The sequence below is a fragment of the Anguilla rostrata genome, chromosome 8, assembly GCF_018555375.3.
Source record: "Anguilla rostrata isolate EN2019 chromosome 8, ASM1855537v3, whole genome shotgun sequence".
Classification (NCBI taxonomy): Eukaryota; Metazoa; Chordata; class Actinopteri; order Anguilliformes; family Anguillidae; genus Anguilla; species Anguilla rostrata.
Genome location: NC_057940.1, coordinates 43,002,513 through 43,020,706, shown reverse-complemented (window position 1 = coordinate 43,020,706; position 18,194 = coordinate 43,002,513). Strand labels below are relative to the sequence as shown.

The following is an 18,194-nucleotide window of genomic DNA, read 5'->3' as shown; positions in this document are numbered from 1 at the left end:
CTCACCCAAAACCGCCGTTCCCTGTACGGGATGTAACGACGTTGTCCTCGTGGAAATCTGTTGCACAGCAGCTGTGAATATAAAGCTTGTCTCTTACGTAAGAATGCTGCTTGTAAATGAAACAACGCTACATTTAATGCCAATGGAGCAATCAAATAAGATAACAGAGAGAACATCACTTGCACAACTTCGCCTGCCATTTTGAATGTTTTGAATTTGGTTACAGCCTGGATCACATGAAAAAGTGATCACATGACAATTTTGCGTCACGGTTTTCGAAAGTCTCCTTTTCCCTGCGTTTTCCCAGTCTACACTACAACGCGAAAACGGCGTTTTCAAATTTAGCCGGATTAGAGTAGACGTGGCCTAATGTAAACATTCTATGTGTTACCATTCTCTTGTGGTTGGCTCCTAAGCCATCCACCATGCTTCGGTAGTTTTAATATATATCACGCACAGAACAGATCTTGCATATGATCTATTTTAATTACTAACTGGTCATAACATGGCTTGTTGATCTCAAGAAACGCACACCAATAGTCATATGGTTATCCTTTATCCGTTCGGTACACTTTTCATGTGCCATTGTTTAGCCACTATCTTTATCTAGTTTCAAAAACCCCTCCAATCATACACTCCATTTTGTTCCTTTGTTCTCCATGAACATGTGTCTGTGGTATGCAACCCCACACGCAGGAGAACATGCGCACACGCACACGTACACTCACATAGTTTGTTGTACATTGTAGTAGTGAATTGTTAATGCATGCTGTCACAGGCTGATTCCGTGACGAGCCTATAAGCTACGTAATTCTCTTTCTTATATTAAAGAACACGCAAACTCAGTTTTTCCCAAATGTCATGCTCTGAAGGGCATCTTGCATTCAGGGTTTGCATTTATGGTGTGATGTATTTTTAGCTATTATAGCTGAACCAATATTTGCACAGACACCGACTGACTCAGATGTTTGGAGTTTTTTTTACGTCTCAGTTAAATCAACGGATATTTTTACACTGTCACCTATGAGCTTTGACCTATGACCTCTGACCTTCATTACTTGATTATAATTACAGTGCCGAGAATTCCAATAAATTGCTTGATCAGAAAGGCATAGAATAGAGAGATAAAGAGGAAAGGAAAGTAGAGATGAAGGGAGAAAAGCAGAGATGGATGGAGGGAGGGAGGAAAGAGGAACCTGGAATACGCTGTGCAGTGACTCAGTGATGATGGCTGGTTTTCCCTTAACCACAAAGTGGGAGGAGATACGATGAGCTGTCAATCACAGGCATCGAACCAATGAAAAGCTGCCTCAGGGTAGGTCCGCCTTTCACAGGGCCTCACCCTCCCCAAGCCTAGTCCCTTTACATGGACAGAGAGAGAGAGAATCAGATAAACGGGGGGACAGGAGGGGGAGATAAAGAGAGGGAGGGAACAGTATGGAAAAAGGAGAAGGAGAGAGAGAGAGGGGGGAGAGAAAGAGAGGGGAGGAAGGGAGAGAGAGAGGGAGAGAAGGAGGGGGAGAGAGAGATGGAGAGAATGGGAGAGAGAGATGCTGTGATCAGGCACTTTACCAAACAGGTTCATACACAATCAGTCCGTCAGTCAGTCATTAAGTTAGTCAGTAAGACAGACAGTCATCAGTCAGTCAGTCTTCAGGCCAGTTTTCTGGGGCTCAGGCAGTGCACAGAGCGTGCTCACACTCTCCCGAGTCTGTCTGTCTCACCATCAGCACGCTCAGCATCATGTCATAGTTGTTGATGAGGAAGATTAGCTGATCCTTCCTGGACGGGAACTCTGCTACCATCTTCAGGACAAAGTTCTCCACTTCAGCCTTGAACAATGCATGTACGCACACAGGTATAATGCATTTGCGTCACTCCTAATTAATTAACTGTATATTTATACTGAGTATTTGCTAAATGATTAAATGCAAATTGATACATTTCAGTAAGTCAAGTCAGTGTGTCAAAATTTATCTGATAAAAAACATTAAGGCCACGGAAATGTACCATACCAATCATACTAATTTGCTTTAATGTTCTGTAGCTGCTGCACTTGTGGATCTGAAATGTGTCCTTTGTTTCACTAGCAGCTACCTGGTCCATGAGGCAAGTTTGTCAGGCAAGTGTGCTACTGGTGTGTAACCGTGTGGTAAGTTTACTACTGGTGTGTAACTGTGTTGTAACCTTGCTACTGTTCTGTAATTGTGTGGTAAGTTTGGTACTGGTGGGTAACTGTGTGGTAACTTTGCTTCTGGTGTGTAATTGTGTGGTAACTTTGCTACTGGTGTGTAACCGTGTGGCAAGTTTGCTACTGGTGTGTGCCATCTCCTCCAAATAACACACATGGAACACAGAAAAGCACCTTCTTGGACAAGCTAGCTAACTGTTAGCCATTTACCCAGAGTGCCTATTGATTGGATGGGAGATGCAGCTGCCCCTGCATAGGCTCCACCCTACATGACTCATCAGCTGGGAGAGAAGGGCTGCTCTGCTTTTGGCAGAATGCTTAAAGCAGCTCATTACCATAGACTACCATAAAGGGAAGGGCACACTGGCATAACCTCAGAGGGCTCACCACAAAAAAACCCCAAAATGGCCAGGTTAGAGTATGATAAACGAACTGCTCATGATCCAAAGCTCAGCTGTGAAACTTGACTGAGGTAGTTTTATGACTTGGACATATGTAGCTGCCACTGAAACAGCTCACTTGTCTTCACTGACTGCTGATGGCAGCAACAGGATGAATTCTGAAGTGGACAGAAATATCTTATCAGCTCAGATTGGACAGTGCTTCACCTTGCAGCAGGACGATGACCCCAAACATACTGCTACAGCAGCAAATGAGTTGTGGAAAAAATGTGGACGGTGTCTTTGACTGGCCAAGTCAACTGCCTGCCCTGAATCCAGCTGAACATGCGTTTCACTTGCTGAAGACAAGACTGAAGGCAAAAACCCCACGGAAACAGACAAGAACTGATGATGACTGCAGTACAGACCTGGCAGAGCATCACCAGGGAAGATACTCAGCATCTGGTGATGTCTATGGTTCACAGACGTCAGGCAGTCATTGAATGTAAAGGATTTGTAAGCAAGTACTAAATATGAGGGCTTTATTTCTGTTTATGTTAATTTGTCAAATTACATTTGCTCCCTTAAAACAGGGGAGGCTATGAATATAAAAGGCTGTAATTCTTACATGGATCAGCCATACGGATGTAAATACCCTCAGATTAGACAGTCTGCACTTTAGCCCCATAGTGATTGCTTCATTTCAAATCCAATGCGCTGGAGTACAGAGCCAAAATAACCAAATTTGTGTCACTGTACTTGTGTCACCACAATACTAACGCACTGCACTGTATATAGGGTAGGATCCCCTTTTGCCTCCAAAACAGCCTTAATTCTTCACCATGTCCGCATGCTTATTATAGTGAGTTGCAGCCACAGGATTCTCTATTTGGGGAAGTGGATTATTTGCGCTAACGAGAAGGTGTACATAATAAAGGAGGCTATATTCTTCTTCTTTTACTATTATTATTATTATTATTATTCCATTATGAGCGCCTTCAATCGAATTTTGCTTTCAGTTTCGGTGCCGAGTCTATTTTCGTCAATTTTCCCGAGAGGTTATTCACGCTTCGTCTCTGCGTGTTTACTATTGGCTAAGGGCTACCCATTCACAAACCTGTTCATTTCCTGATTTCATCGCTTCTGTTACAACTCAACGAGGAAGTCGTGGAAGACCTGCAGAACGCAATCTTGTCATGGAATAATCTGACTGAACATTTTTCTCAGAATGAGAGTCCTCGGTCTGCTTTATGTTGTGCTGCGTGGCATTTGTTGGACAAATGCAGGTAAGTTAAACTGAATTATACATAGCCTATATTAGAAATAAATACGACGCTGAAGTTAGTTCCTGATTCGCTGCTCCGGGTGCAGTCAGTGCCTAATACAGGAAGCATATGCGAGGCCTGTATCGGACATGTGTAGCAGCCAATAATGTAATAACTACCATTAAAGTAATAACTGCTAAGTTTTAATTCTATATTACATCTCAGACTTTTGAATTTATGTGGTGTGGACATCTTCACCTCCATGATAAGCACATCTTCTGTTAAATACTGCGCAGCTGAGCAGAACTAGGCTAACAAGACATACAAGTGCAGCAACCAAAAACCACAGGACTAATCGGAGAATGCAATGAGACAGGAACACTGGGACAGGGAACTGTTTCTGATTAGACTTGCTGCAACTGATTTACTCTGATTACATTTTTATGTTAGTAACAGAAATGGTTCTGACTTGCTTTAGTTCAGAAGCCATTTTCTGAGATGCAGTTTCTTGGTGTTCAGTTGCAGCAAGTATAATTTGTGCTTTTGAATACTGAATTAATGGCATGCAGAAATCTTCAGCTCTTAAATTGTCTCTGTATTCCTTTTTATTCTGAACTTGATAGTGATCACAAGATTTCCTAAATGTCCAACTGGGTAAATGAATTTTTAAGAAAATGCTGTCAGTCTGATGTTGTTTAGGTAAGCGTGTCTGTTAAATACTGTAATTTATTAGGTGTGTTTGTGTCCACAGCCTCTCACTCTCTGGAGTACATCTACACTGTTGTCACTGGGGATACTGACTCCCCAGAGTTCATCATCACAGGTTTGGTGAATGATGAGCAGTTTGTGCACTATGACAGCAACATCAGGAGGATGATCCCCCAGACTGAGTGGATGGAAATATCAGTGGACAAGCAGTACTGGGACAAACAGACTCAGAAAGCACTCTATGCACATCAGATCTTCAAAGACAATATTGGTTTTGCAATGCAGCATTTCAGGTCAACTCAGGGTAAGCACAGACACACACTCATTAAAATACACATATGGATACATATACCTGCTCACAAATTCACAGACTTCTTAACACATGCAAATAGACACATGCATACAGTACACACACACACACACACACACACACCCTCACACAAAACATGTGTACACACACATACTGACCCCATAGCTTGATGTCTGAAAGTATATTGTTGTATAAGGTAATTAGCTGTGTAATAAATGGGGTAATTCCCTTCAAGGTGGTCAGAGCTTAACGCTGTAGTCTCAATGGGATCAGAGATTAATACTGTAGTCTCAGTGGGATCAGAGATTAATGCTGTAGTCTCAGTGGGATCAGAGCTTAATGCTGTAGTATCAGTGGAATCAGACTATAGTGCTGTAGTCTCAGTGGGATCAGAGCTTAATGCTGTAGTATCAGTGGAATCAGAGTTTAATACTGTAGTCTCAGTGGGATCAGAGATTAATGCTGTAGTCTCAGTGGGATCAGAGCTTAATGCTGTAGTCTCAATGGGATCAGTGTGACAGTGTGTGTGTGTGTAGGATGTTTTCAGTGACCATGTTTATGTGTGTGTGGGGGGGGGGGGTTGTGCACAGTTGCAGTCTGTGTTGTGTGTGTGTGGGATGTGCTCAGTAATCGTGTGTGTGTGTGTGTGTGGGATGTGCTTAGTGATGTATGTGTGTGTGTGTGCATGTGTGTGTGTGTGTGTGCGGGATGTCCTCAGTGATTGTGTGTGTGTGTATGGCATGTGCGCAGTGACAGTGTGTGTGTGTGTGTGGGATGTGCAAAGTGACATTGTGTGTGTGAGTGTGTGTGGGATGTGCGCAGTGACAGTGTGTGTGTGTGTGTGGGATGTGCAAAGTGACATTGTGTGTGTGAGTGTGTGTGGGATGTGCGCAGTGACATTGTGTGTGTGAGTGTTTGTGGCATGTGCGCAGTGACAGTGTGTGTGTGTGTGTGTGTGTGTGCGCGGGATGTTTTCACTGACCGTGTGTGTGTGTGTGTGTGTGTGTGTGACATGTGGAATATACACAGTGACAGTGTGTGTGTGTGTCAGGAATGTGCTCAATAATGGTGTGTGTGTGACGTGCTCAGTGACAGTGTGTGTGTGTGCATGTGGAATGTACACAGTGACAGTGTGTGTGTGTGTGTGTGTGTGTCAGGAATGTGCTCAATGACGGTATGTGTGTGTGTGGGATGTGTGCAGTGACTGTGTGTGTGTGTGTGTCTGCGGGATGTGCTCAGTGACAGTGTGTGTGCGTGTGTGTGTGGGATGTGTGCAGTGACCATGTGTGTGTGTGTGTGTGTGTGTGGGATGTTTTCACTGACCGTGTGTGTGTGTGTATGACATGTGCTCAGTGACTGTGTGTGTGTGTGTGTGTGTGTGGGATGTTTTCAGTGACAGTGTGTGAGTGTGTGTGGGATGTGCGCAGTGACATTGTGTGTGTGAGTGTTTGTGGGATGTGCGCAGTGACAGTGTGTGTGTGTGTGGGATGTGCGCAGTGACAGTGTGTTTGTGTGTGGGATGTGCACAGTGACATTGTGTGTGTGAGTGTGTGTGGGATGTGCGCAGTGACAGTGTGTGTGTGTGGGATGTGCGCAGTGACATTGTGTGTGTGAGTGTGTGTGGGATGTGCACAGTGACAGTGTGTGTGTGTGTGTGTGTGTGGGATATGCGCAGTGACAGTGTGTGTTTCCTATCTTCAGGTGTGCACGTTCTCGAGTGGATTGTTGGTTGTCAGTGGAATGATGAGACCGGGGACACAGGAGGGATTGATCATTATGAATACGACGGGAAAGACTTCCTCACTGATGACATGAAAACCTGGAATTTCATTCCACCTGCACAGCTGCTGTTTATCAGTGCAGTGAAATGGAATCCAGCTGAGCTTGAGAATGACAAGCAGTACCAGACCCAGATCTGCATTGAGTCACTGAAGACGTACGTGAGCTACAAGAGCACTCTGGAGAGGACAGGTACAGCACAACTCTGCTGCTCAGACTGTTCAGGAAAAGCACATTACACATAGATCAATTAGCATCTGCAATCTCTATGTAGAAAAAAGAAACTTCAGTTTGAATGGGTTTCACATGCCTCACACTGTCCCTGACCCTCTTACGCCCTTGATACTAGAGCCCGACCGATGTCAGATTTTTGGGTCCAATGCCGATCCCGATTTTGGAGAGTCCTAGCCCACCGATTACCGATGTTTTGACCAATATTTTGTCAAAAAGTGCAACATTTTCAAATCAATTTGAAAAACTTGTATTTTATTAAAGTTTCTATATTTAAGAACATTTAACTTATAAGCAAACAAATAAAAATAAAAATAAACACACAAAGAACTTTTTAGATAAAAAAGTAAAAGATAATATTAAATTAAATATATATATTAACACCATCTTTAAGTGTGTGAAATGAAAATAACTCCACACCTTGCTTTTATAGCCATCTATAAAAAATGTATTTAAAAAAATCAGTTTTCCAGATTCAAACATGTATTTTTTTATGAATAGTATTATTATTGTTATTATTATTATTATTATTATTATTAATTTGTTATTATTTCTTAGTATCTATTCTCAGTACATTAATTATATTTTCTTATTGTATTCCTACTGCATGATCTCAAAGAGTAAGACTTTATCTAGCGAGCTTCCCTGTCCGTAAGAACTCGGTGGTGAAAATAACTACAATGCGCTCTGACGCGTGACTAGATAACACACTCGCTCGCAATTATGCATTAGCTATTGACACAGCATCATTATTTCTAATTATATATTCTCAGTAAGTTAAATGAATTATATTTTCTTATTTTATTTCTACTGCATGATCTCAAAGAGTAAGACATTATCTAGCGGAGCTAAAGAGCGAATCAAGTGTAACGTTAGATTAAATTAAATTGATTGGATGAAATACGTGAAAAAAACTACAATGCGCTTCCGTGCAGGTTACCCGCGCTAACTGTTGGTTGATTCACTTCTCCAACAGTAATCCTTCTCTCATGTTATTACGACAAAGCTAGATAACATGGCTTAAAATGATCCATGTTAGAAGTGTTTTATCTGCGTTTTCACTGTCTGGTTAGCTTGCTACGATGAGGTGTGACTAGATGACACACTCGCTTGCAATAACGCGTTGGCTATTGACACAGCATCATACAGTAGCTAATATCATTATCTCAGATAAAAAAATGTGTGATGCATTCAATCACCATTTTATTTTGGCTGGTTATTTATTTGAGAATACAGCGATGTCCTCTGGAAAAGTAGATCCTACGCTGCTTATGTGCTCACTGCCACTTCATAAAGGCTTGCTAGCCAGCTAGCTTGCTAAAGTGAACCAAATATGTTAGCTAGCTCGCTCGCTTGATCATGAGGATTGATAAACATAGTGGTCGTATGAACGCGTTTAATTAAAAATTTTCACTAAATATACATACCTTTATTGTGACAATAGAATCTGTGCAGACAAGTCTTGCAGTGGAGAATGTTGGATGAGGCACGAGTGACAAACGTCTTATTAGAGAAGTAGCGCGTCAGCGGCTGCAGTTCACACTTGTATCAGAGCTCCCTCTACTGGATAATTCCAGTAAATAGCAATTACAACGTTCGAACAGACAAGTACAGATAAATAATCATTGTTTTTTTGTTTATTATACTTATTAAAATATCGGGACACATCGGCGGCATAACTGCCGATCCAGATGTTGTCAAAAAAGTCAAATAATGGCTAATATATCGGCCAAACCGATATATCGATCGGGCTCTACTTGATACTCTCTCTCTCACTCGCTCACTCGCTCACTCACTCACTCACTCACTTACTCACTCACTCTCTCTCTCTCTCTCTCACACACACACACACACACAATTTCAAATCAGTTAAATATGCTTTATTGGCATGAAATGCTGTTACAGCCCAAGACTGCCGAGTTACTATAACCGACTGCCAGCACAAAAGCCAAACACGTTGAAAACACCACAACGTATATTTATTAAACGACACGAAAACAAACCCAATACAATACAAACCCACATACAAACAGGTAGACAGGGCAGAGCCAGTAGGTTTAGCCTAACACTCACAGTCCAGAACCAGACTGAGCTGTGTGAATAGAATAATTTCTGCCCTCACTTGCGTCGAGGATGGGATAAGAGAAAGAACAAATTAAAGGGGAAAGGGTAAGTGAGTCTTCCGTTCCACTGATACCTTACCCTGACTAGCTACAACAAAAAAAAGTGCAAAAGAAAAGAAAACACTAACCACACAGTCTACCAGGTATTTGGACATGATATTTGGATCAAGGTTGAAAATGAAGATCAGTCATAACTGAGTTAATCAAAAGAACAAAACACAATGGTCGCAGCGTGCTGCCGTGTAGCGTGTCTACAGGAACAACGAGAGAGAGAGAGATCCTGCCACCCCGATTCTCCATCTTTTATAGGGGAGCTAATTGTTTTGCACCCGGAAGCGACCAGTGCACACGCCTGTGCATGCACTGTGCATTCTCCTGCTGCAGCCTGCAGAGAAAGAGACTCCTACTGGAGAGAAGTTAAATCACTACAAAATTCATTTCAGCAAAATATAATAACTAGGAGCACATAACAAATGCATACAGTAAATATTGCCATTGCAATAAATGTGAGTGTATATATATATATATATACTGTGTATGTATATATATATATATATATATATATATATATATATATATATATATATATATTAGGGCTGTCAAATTAATTCATCAATTTCGATTAATGAATGACTTATAAAAATAACATGTTAAAAAAATAACGCATATAATATTATTTAATGTTTATGTTAATTAATTGATGTACCGATACTGTAAGTTGCTGCGTGTTGAATAACACTACCTATATTGCCAAATAACCCAACTGTTGCATTTTGCCACACTGTCAGCCATTTTGGGGTTCAGACACTCTGACAAACCAGCCCTTCAGCCGGAGCGGTCGGTGTGGCTCTGAGAGCAGCCCTAATTTCTAAACGACAAGAGAGCACTGACACCACCGGAGTGAATTTACGAACGCACCCCTTGACACCGTGCGTCGCACAATTCCAACCGGTCAATGCATTAGTTACGCATGTAGATAATATGTTAAATAGATTAAAAAGACTGCTATGGCCACATTGGTGCTTTAGTGATTTTTTAAAATGGGTTATCACAAATAGTCAGGGATGGTTTAGACACAAGTTCATGATAGAAGATGTGAAATATGTAATGTATTAATCAAGAATTGCATGTTTGTTGTATGTGTTTATGTGTGTGTGTATGTGTGTATGCATGTACATGCATGTGTGTGTGTTTATGTGTGTGTTTAATGTGATTCCCTCTGACTGCACTGCGTACCTTCAATCCTGACGGCAGGAAGGGCGTCATCATCGGCGTCATCATGTGTGCTGGCCGTTTTAATCCTCGCCCTCGCTGTCATCGCTATCATCATTTAGAAGAAGAGAAACTCAGGTGAGAGTCACTGACACACAGATACACTGACACACTGAGACTGAGTAACAGACACAGACCCACTGGCACACCTTAAGCGCAGTAACATAATAAAGCTGGCACACTGAGTCATTTCACAGTTTAATAGTTTCACTGTGACAGTCAGACATGCTGCATGTGTGATTCTAACTCTCTGTGTCTCAGTTCCAGACTATGAGATGACTAGAAGTGTGTATGTTTACTCCTATTCTTTACTCAATGCTTATGAATGTCATTATAATCAAGTACAGATACCCAGGGTTCAGACTGTAATTACTCCTGTTTATATGTCTGCTGTGTTGCAGTGCTGTTCCTTGTCTGTGTGTGTGCGCGTGCATTCGTGTTTGGCTGAATGTCTGTATCTTCATCAGTTCTGGAATCCTGATATAGTTTTTAATTGGCTGAAATGCATGTTACTGAGGTAACGTTAAATAAAATGTGTACATTAATTCAACTCTCGACATGCATAGAATAATTGAGTCAGTCATAGTGAGCTGGTTGGTTGTAGAATAAGATTAAACATGTAAAATGAGTCTGAGTGTGTGATATGAGCTGAGTGTGTGATATGAGTCTGAGTGTGTGATATGAGTTTGAGTGTGTGATATGAGCTTAGTGTATGATATGAGCTGAGTGTGTGATATGAGCGGAGTGTGTGATATGAGTCTGAGGGTGTGCAATGAGCCTGAGTGTGTGATATGAGTCTGAGTGTGTGATATGAGTTTGAGTGTGTGATATGAGTTTGAGTGTGTGATATGAGCTTAGTGTATGATATGAGCTGAGTGTGTGATATGAGTTTGAGTGTGTGATATGAGCTTAGTGTGTGATATGAGCCTGAGTGTGTGATATGAGTCTGAGGGTGTGAAATGAGCCTGAGTGTGTGATATGAGCTGAGTGTGTGATATGAGTTTGAGTGTGTGATATGAGCTTAGTGTGTGATATGAGTCTGAGTGTGTGAAATGAGCCTGAGTGTGTGATATGAGCCTGAGTGTGTGATATGAGCTGCGTGTTATATGAGCTACCCTGAGCTCTGCTGAACTGGGGTTCTGACTTTTCATTGAATCCTTTGACCCAGATTCCCCGAGCTCAAACAACATCCAGCCACAGTCAGATTCAGCGAACTCCTTCCTGACCTGCAGCCCCTGACACTGATTTAGTGAACTCCAACCAACCTGCAGTCTATACCTCACTGGCCTTTCCTGCAGCTCTTGGAGTTCTGGCTCCACAAGGAGTCCTGGCTTCAAAGAAGCAAATCAAAATGCCTTATAGAGCATATGTGTGTATGTGTGTATGCGTGTACATGCATGCGTGTGTGTATGTGTGTGTGTGTGTGTGTGTGTGTGTGTGTGTGTTTAATGTGATTCCCTCTGACTGCAGCAAATCGTTTGGTAAAATCCTCTTTCATTCATTTGTTATGAAATGTTCTGTTGCCCTTGCCATTTCATTTAAAATTTATACTGCTAGTTCCGCGATAGGTGATGACTAACGTAATTGCGAAAATAACGTTATTTACCTTAGATAAACATTGGATTGTGTGGCCCCCCCTCGTGGTTGTGTGGCCCCCCCAGCGGTTGTGACCCTGAACAACCGCATACAGCGTTTATGCCACGGGCCGGCCCTGAAAATGCCGTATAAACACAAAACTGGATCTCAGAAAAGAAAAAATCGATGGCTTTCAAAAAAAGGCAGTAACGACTCAATCATGGCAAAAAGTATGACCATGACTAGCCTTCATGAGGAATTGCATTAGTGTTGCTATGAAATTAGCGGTGGTTGAAGAACTCTGGAAGCCGTGCATGACGGACGTATCCTGTAGAGCAAGTCCCACGAGGCAAGCGGCCTGTGACAAGAATCAAGCTGCGTGTCTTGGAACAGAAGAAAAGGGTGAACAGCTTCCCCTTTTCCACTACAACTCCTAAATATTTTGCACTGGAAACCAGGAAGTATTCCAACAACGGAACCAATATCAAGGACTCAAGTAAGGCTATAACTTTTTTGTTAAATTTATTGGTGAAAAAAAATACATCAAAACAACAACAGATGAAATGACATTCTTGTTAAACCGTTTGCACAAAAAGTGTCTCAGGAAAATATTTTTCTAAGGTTCTGTTTCTGAAATACAGAAAAATAAAGTGATGTCTGCTCACTGATTGCTGCTCAAAGATTATCTTTTTCTTTTGACGTTTCAACTCAACACATTAAAATTAGCGTAACGTTTTACGTCTCATTCATATGTGTAACACTTTGCTGTTTAGATATTACTTTTGTCAGTTCATGGATCAAGAAATTTTGTGAGTACATGTCTCACTCATCTCCCCTCAGTTTCGTTGCATTCTGTTCTAAAGTTATTGTGCCGAGTAGGTGGCTGGAACTCTCTATCATATTGAATAGCTGCAGTAACATTTTGGTCAGGGATATTTTCTTTTTTAGCCTCACAGTAATTGTGCAGCACAAAAATGGAGCACTGCGTACTTCTGGCAGGCCACGAGAGTCAAGCGCTCCGGCTGAATCAGCTGATTGCTCAGCTGAGTGATGTTCGCCTATCACAGTATATTGACTTAACAGGGCGGTCTACTTAAACAGCCTCCCTCTATTCATTCGGCTGCTCCTCCTGCACGCTGCTTTGTAAATCCCCAAACCGTGCCATCAATCATCCAAAAGAGCATTCAATTACCATTCTTGATCTACACAGAGATAACCCAAAATACTGTTCCTGAGGAGTCCCTCCGCCACTCGCATATTCTTTCATAACATAGGGCATAAGGGGTTATGTGGGGTCTCCCAACAGAAAGACAGGAATAGCGTCTTCTCCCTCCACCACTACTCTTTGGCAAGAAGGTATTTTTTCGTCTCTCAAGTACCCATTGATGCTTGAATTTGCAAATAAACGGGCATCGTGAACACTGCCTGGTCATTTGACAACGACATCCATGAACATATATTTGTAATCACAAGTAGCTTGCACATTCAATGAGTATTTCCCTTTTCTGTTGATGTAATCAATATAATTTGTTAGAGGCTGCTTAATCTCTATGTATGTGCCGTCTACCGCTCCTAGACATTGTGGCATGCCGTGCGCTTGGTAAAAGTTTATGACAAGGTCTTGTACTTTGTGCTCTGTGAGCGGTAGTGTGATGTACTTAGGGCCCAGGTGAACGGTGATGGCCTTGCACACGTCTCTGATTATTTTGGATACAGTTTGTCGAGATAATCCAAATGCATTCGCTGATTTTCGGAGTCTGCCTTTGTCGCTCAAATAGTAGGGAGTATATGCAACCTTTTTAACAACGTCCACCGGTGATCTCATTCGTGTTGTCTGGCCTTCAATGTGAGGCCGTAAAAGTTTGCTTAGATGTTCCAGAGAGTCTTTGGACATTCTAAAATTCTCACGCCATTCTTCGGGAATCACTGCTTCGTTGACAAAATTGTCCCACCACGCACTGATTCGTCCAGGTCTCACCCAAAACCGCCGTTCCCTGTATGGGATGTAACGACGTTGTCCTCGTGGAAATCTGTTGCACAGCAGCTGTGAATATAAAGCTTGTCTCTTACGTAGGAATGCTGCTTGTAAATGATACAACGCTACGTTTAATGCCAATAGAGCAATCAGATAACAGAGAGAACATCACTTGCACACCTTCGCCTGCCATTTTGAATGTTTTGAATTTGGTTACAGTCTCGATCACATGAAAAAGTGATCACATGACAATTTTTCGTCACAGCGTTTTCAAATTTACCTAGATTAGTGTAGACGTGGCCTAATGTAAACGTTCCATGTGTTACCATTCTCTTGTGGTTGGCTCCTAAGCCATCCACCATGCTGCGGTAGTTTTAATATATATCACGCACAGAACAGATCTTGCATGTGATCTATTTTAATTACTAACTGGTCATAACATGGCTTGTTGATCTCAAGAAACGCACACCAATATTCATATGGTTATCCTTTATCCGTTCGGTACGCTTTTCATGTGCCATTGTTTAGCCACTATCTTTATCTAGTTTCAAAAACCCCTCCAATCATACACTCCATTTTGTTCCTTTGTTCTCCGTGAACATGTGTCTGTGGTACGCAACCCCACACGCAGGAGAACATGCGCACACGCACACGCACACTCACATAGTTTGTTGTACATTGTAGTAGTGAATTGTTAATGCATGCTGTCACAGGCTGATTCCGTGACGAGCCTATAAGCTACGTAATTCTCATTCTTATATTAAAGACCACGCAAACTCAGTTTTTCCCAAATGTCATGCTCTGAAGGGCATCTTGCATTCAGGGTTTGCATTTATGGTGTGATGTATTTTTAGCTATTATAGCTGAACCAATATTTGCACAGACTGACTGACTCAGATTTTTGGAGTTTTTTTTTACGTCTCAGTTAAATCAACGGATATTCTTACACTGTCATCTATGAGCTTTGACCTATGACCTCTGACCTTCATTACTTGATTATAATTACAGTGCCGAGAATTCCAATAAATCGCTTGATCAGAAAGGCATAGAATAGAGAGATAAAGAGAAAAGGAAAGTAGAGATGAAGGGAGGAAAGCAGAGATGGATGGAGGGAGGGAGGAAAGAGGAACCTGGAATACGCTGTACAGTGACTCAGTGATGATGGCTGGTTTTCCCTTAACCACAAAGTGGGAGGAGATACGGTGAGCTGTCAATCACGGGCATCGATCCAATGAAAAGCTGCCTCAGGGCAGCTCCGCCTTTCACAGGGCCTCATTTACTTGTCACTACTTCTTGTCACTTCCTCCCTCATTCCACCCCTCCCTCCTTCCCTTTCATCCCCTGTACATCCACATCGGACCCCCTCACTCTCACCCCCCCCCCCCCACCACCCTCCCCAAGCCTAGTCCCTTTACATGGACAGAGAGAGAGAGAATCAGATAAACGGGGGGACAGGAGGGGGAGAAAAAGAGAGGGAGGGAACAGCATGGAAAAAGGAGAAGGAGAGAGAGAGGGGGGGAGAGAAAGAGAGCGGAGGAAGGGAGAGAGAGAGGGAGAGAAGGAGGGGGAGAGAGAGATGGAGAGAATGGGAGAGAGAGATGCTGTGATCAGGCACTTTACCAAACAGGTTCATACACAATCAGTCCGTCAGTCAGTCAGTCTTCAGGCCAGTTTTCTGGGGCTCAGGCAGTGCACAGAGCGTGCTCACACTCTCCCGAGTCTGTCTGTCCGTCTGCTCACCATCAGCACGCTTAGCATCATGTCATAGTTGTTGATGAGGAAGATTAGCTGATCCTTCCTGGACGGGAACTCTGCTGCCATCTTCAGGACAAAGTTCTCCATTTCAGCCTTGAACAATGCATGTACGCACACAGGTATAATGCATTTGCGTCACTCCTAATTAATTAACTGTATATTTATACTGAGTATCTGCTAAATGATTAAATGCAAACTGATACATTTCAGTAAGTCAAGTCAGTGTGTCAAAATTTATCTGATAAAAACATTAAGGCCACGAAAATGTACCATACCAATCATACTAATTTGCTTTAATGTTCTGTAGCTGCTGCACTTGTGGATCTGAAATGTGTCCTTTGTTTCACTAGCAGCTACCTGGTCCATGAGGCAAGTTTGTCAGGCAAGTGTGCTACTGGTGTGTAACCGTGTGGTAAGTTTACTACTGGTGGGTAACTGTGTTGTAACTTTGCTACTGGTGTGTAATTGTGTGGTAACTTTGCTACTGGTGTGTAACCGTGTGGTAACTTTGCTTCTGGTGTGTAATTGTGTGGTAACTTTGGTACTGGCGTGTAACCGTGTGGTAACTTTGCTTCTGGTGTGTAATTGTGTGGTAACTTTGCTACTGTTGTGTAACCGTGTGGCAAGTTTGCTACTGGTGTGTGCCATCTCCTCCAAATAACACACATGGAACACAGAAAAGCACCTTCTTGGACAAGCTAGCTAACTGTTAGCCATTTACTCAGAGTGCCTGTTGATTGGATGGGAAATGCAGCTGCCCCTGCATAGGCTCCACCCCGCATGACTCATCAGCTGGGAGAGAAGGGCATGTTCTGCTTTTGGCAGAATGCTTAAAGCAGCTCATTACCATAGACTACCATAAAGGGAAGGGCACACTGGCATAACCAGAGAGGGTTCACCGCAAAAAAAAAAAAAAAAAAATGCTCATGATCCAAAGCACCTCCTCAGTTGTGAAACTTGACTGAGGTAGTGTTATGACTTGGACATATGTAGCTGCCACTGAAACAGCTCACTTGTCTTCACTGACTGCTGATTGCAGCCACAGGATTCTCTATTTGAGGAAGGGGATTATTTGCGCTAACGAGCAGGTGTACATAATAAAGGAGGCTATATTCTTCTTCTTTTACTATTATTATTACTATTCCATTATGAGCGCCTTCAATCGAATTTTGCTTTCAGTTTCAGTGCCGAGCCTATTTTCATCAGTTTGCCCCAGAGGTTATTGGCGCTTCGTCTCTGCGTGTTTACTATTGGCTAAGGGCTACCCATTCATTTACCAACCTGTTCATTTCCTGATTTCATCGCTTCTGTTACAACTCAACGAGGACGTCGTGGAAGACCTGCAGAACGCAAACTTGCAAATCTAACTGAACATTTTCCTCGGAATGGGAGTCCTCGCTCTTCTTTGTGTCGTGCTATGTGGCATTTGCGGGGGAAATGCGGGTAAGTTAAGCTGAATTATACATAGCCTATATTAGAAATAAATACGACGCTGAAGTTAGTTTCTGATTCGCAGCTCCGCATGCAGTCAGTGCCTAATACAGGAAGCATATGCGAGGCCTGTATCGGACATGTGTAGCAGCCAATAATGTAATAACTACCGTTAATGTAATAACTGCTAAGTTTTTATTCTATATTACATCTCAGACCTTTGAATTTATATGGTGTGGACATCTTCACCTCCATGATAAGCGTATCTTCCATTAAATACTGTGCAGCTGAGCAGAACTAGGCTAACAAGACATACAAGTGCAGCAACCAAAAACCACAGAACTAATCGGAGAATGCAATGAGACAGGCACACTGGGAGAGGGAACTGTTTCTGATTAGACTTGCTGCAACTGAGTTACTCTGATTACATTTTTATGTTAGTAACAGAAATGGTTCTGACTTGCTTTAGTTCAGAAGCCATTTTCTGAGATGCAGTTTCTTGGTGTTCAGTTGCAGCAAGTATAATTTGTGCTTTTGAATACTGAATTAATGGCATGCAGAAATCTTCAGCTCTTAAATTGTCTCTGTATTCCTTTTTATTCTGAACTTGATAGTGATCACAAGATTTCCTAAATGTCCAACTGGGTAAATGAATTTTTAAGAAAATGCTGTCAGTCTGATGCTGTTTAGGTAAGTGTGTCTGTTAAATACTGTAATTTATTAGGTGTGTTTGTGTCCACAGCCTCTCACTCTCTGAAGTACATCTACACTGTTGTCACTGGGGAGACTGACTCCCCAGAGTTCATCATCACAGGTTTGGTGAATGATGAGCAGTTTGTGCAGTATGACAGCAACATCAGGAGGATGATCCCCCAGACTGAGTGGATGGAAAAATCAGTGGACAAGCAGTACTGGGACAAACAGACTCAGAAAGCGCTCTATGCACATCATATCTTCAAAGACAATATTGGAATTGCAATGCAGCATTACAAGTCAACTCAGGGTAAGCACAGACACACATTAAAATACACATATGGATACATATCCCTGCTCACAAATTCACAGACTTCTTAACACATGCAAATAGACACATGCATACAGTACACACACACACACACACACACACAACATGTGTATACACACATACTGACCCCATAGCTTGATGTCTGAAAGTATATTGTTGTATAAGGTAATTAGCT

General features: G+C 42.2%; 2 protein-coding genes and 2 long non-coding RNA genes across 8 annotated transcripts in view; 3 read left to right on the top strand and 1 right to left on the bottom strand.

The window, feature by feature from the left end:
- Positions 1 to 5,232, top strand: part of LOC135261774 (H-2 class I histocompatibility antigen, Q7 alpha chain-like) — an 80,452-nt gene extending 75,220 nt beyond the window's left edge. Inside the window, exon 4 of the transcript XR_010332021.1 lies at positions 5,051 to 5,232. The gene's annotated coding sequence lies outside the window, so the exon portion shown is untranslated. The remainder of the gene's footprint in view (positions 1 to 5,050) is intronic.
- Positions 1 to 18,194, bottom strand: part of LOC135261776 (uncharacterized) — a 137,239-nt gene that overhangs the window by 71,990 nt on the left and 47,055 nt on the right. For 3 of the 4 annotated variants that reach the window (XR_010332022.1, XR_010332024.1, XR_010332025.1), the window contains exon 3: positions 11,486 to 11,524. The exons of the other annotated variant lie outside the window; for it this stretch is intronic. This is a non-coding gene — a long non-coding RNA (uncharacterized LOC135261776). The remainder of the gene's footprint in view (positions 1 to 11,485; positions 11,525 to 18,194) is intronic. 4 annotated transcript variants of the gene reach the window in all.
- Positions 10,039 to 12,572, top strand: LOC135261778 (uncharacterized). Its single transcript, XR_010332027.1, has 2 exons — positions 10,039 to 10,337; positions 11,428 to 12,572. It is a non-coding gene; the product is annotated as an uncharacterized LOC135261778 (long non-coding RNA).
- LOC135261771 (uncharacterized) overlaps positions 16,783 to 18,194 on the top strand; it is a 46,531-nt gene continuing 45,119 nt past the window's right edge. For both annotated transcript variants that reach the window (XM_064348379.1, XM_064348377.1), the window contains exons 1-2: positions 16,783 to 17,007; positions 17,738 to 17,998. In XM_064348379.1, the coding sequence (XP_064204449.1) occupies positions 16,950 to 17,007; positions 17,738 to 17,998 (319 nt within the window). In that variant the 5' untranslated portion in view covers positions 16,783 to 16,949. The remainder of the gene's footprint in view (positions 17,008 to 17,737; positions 17,999 to 18,194) is intronic.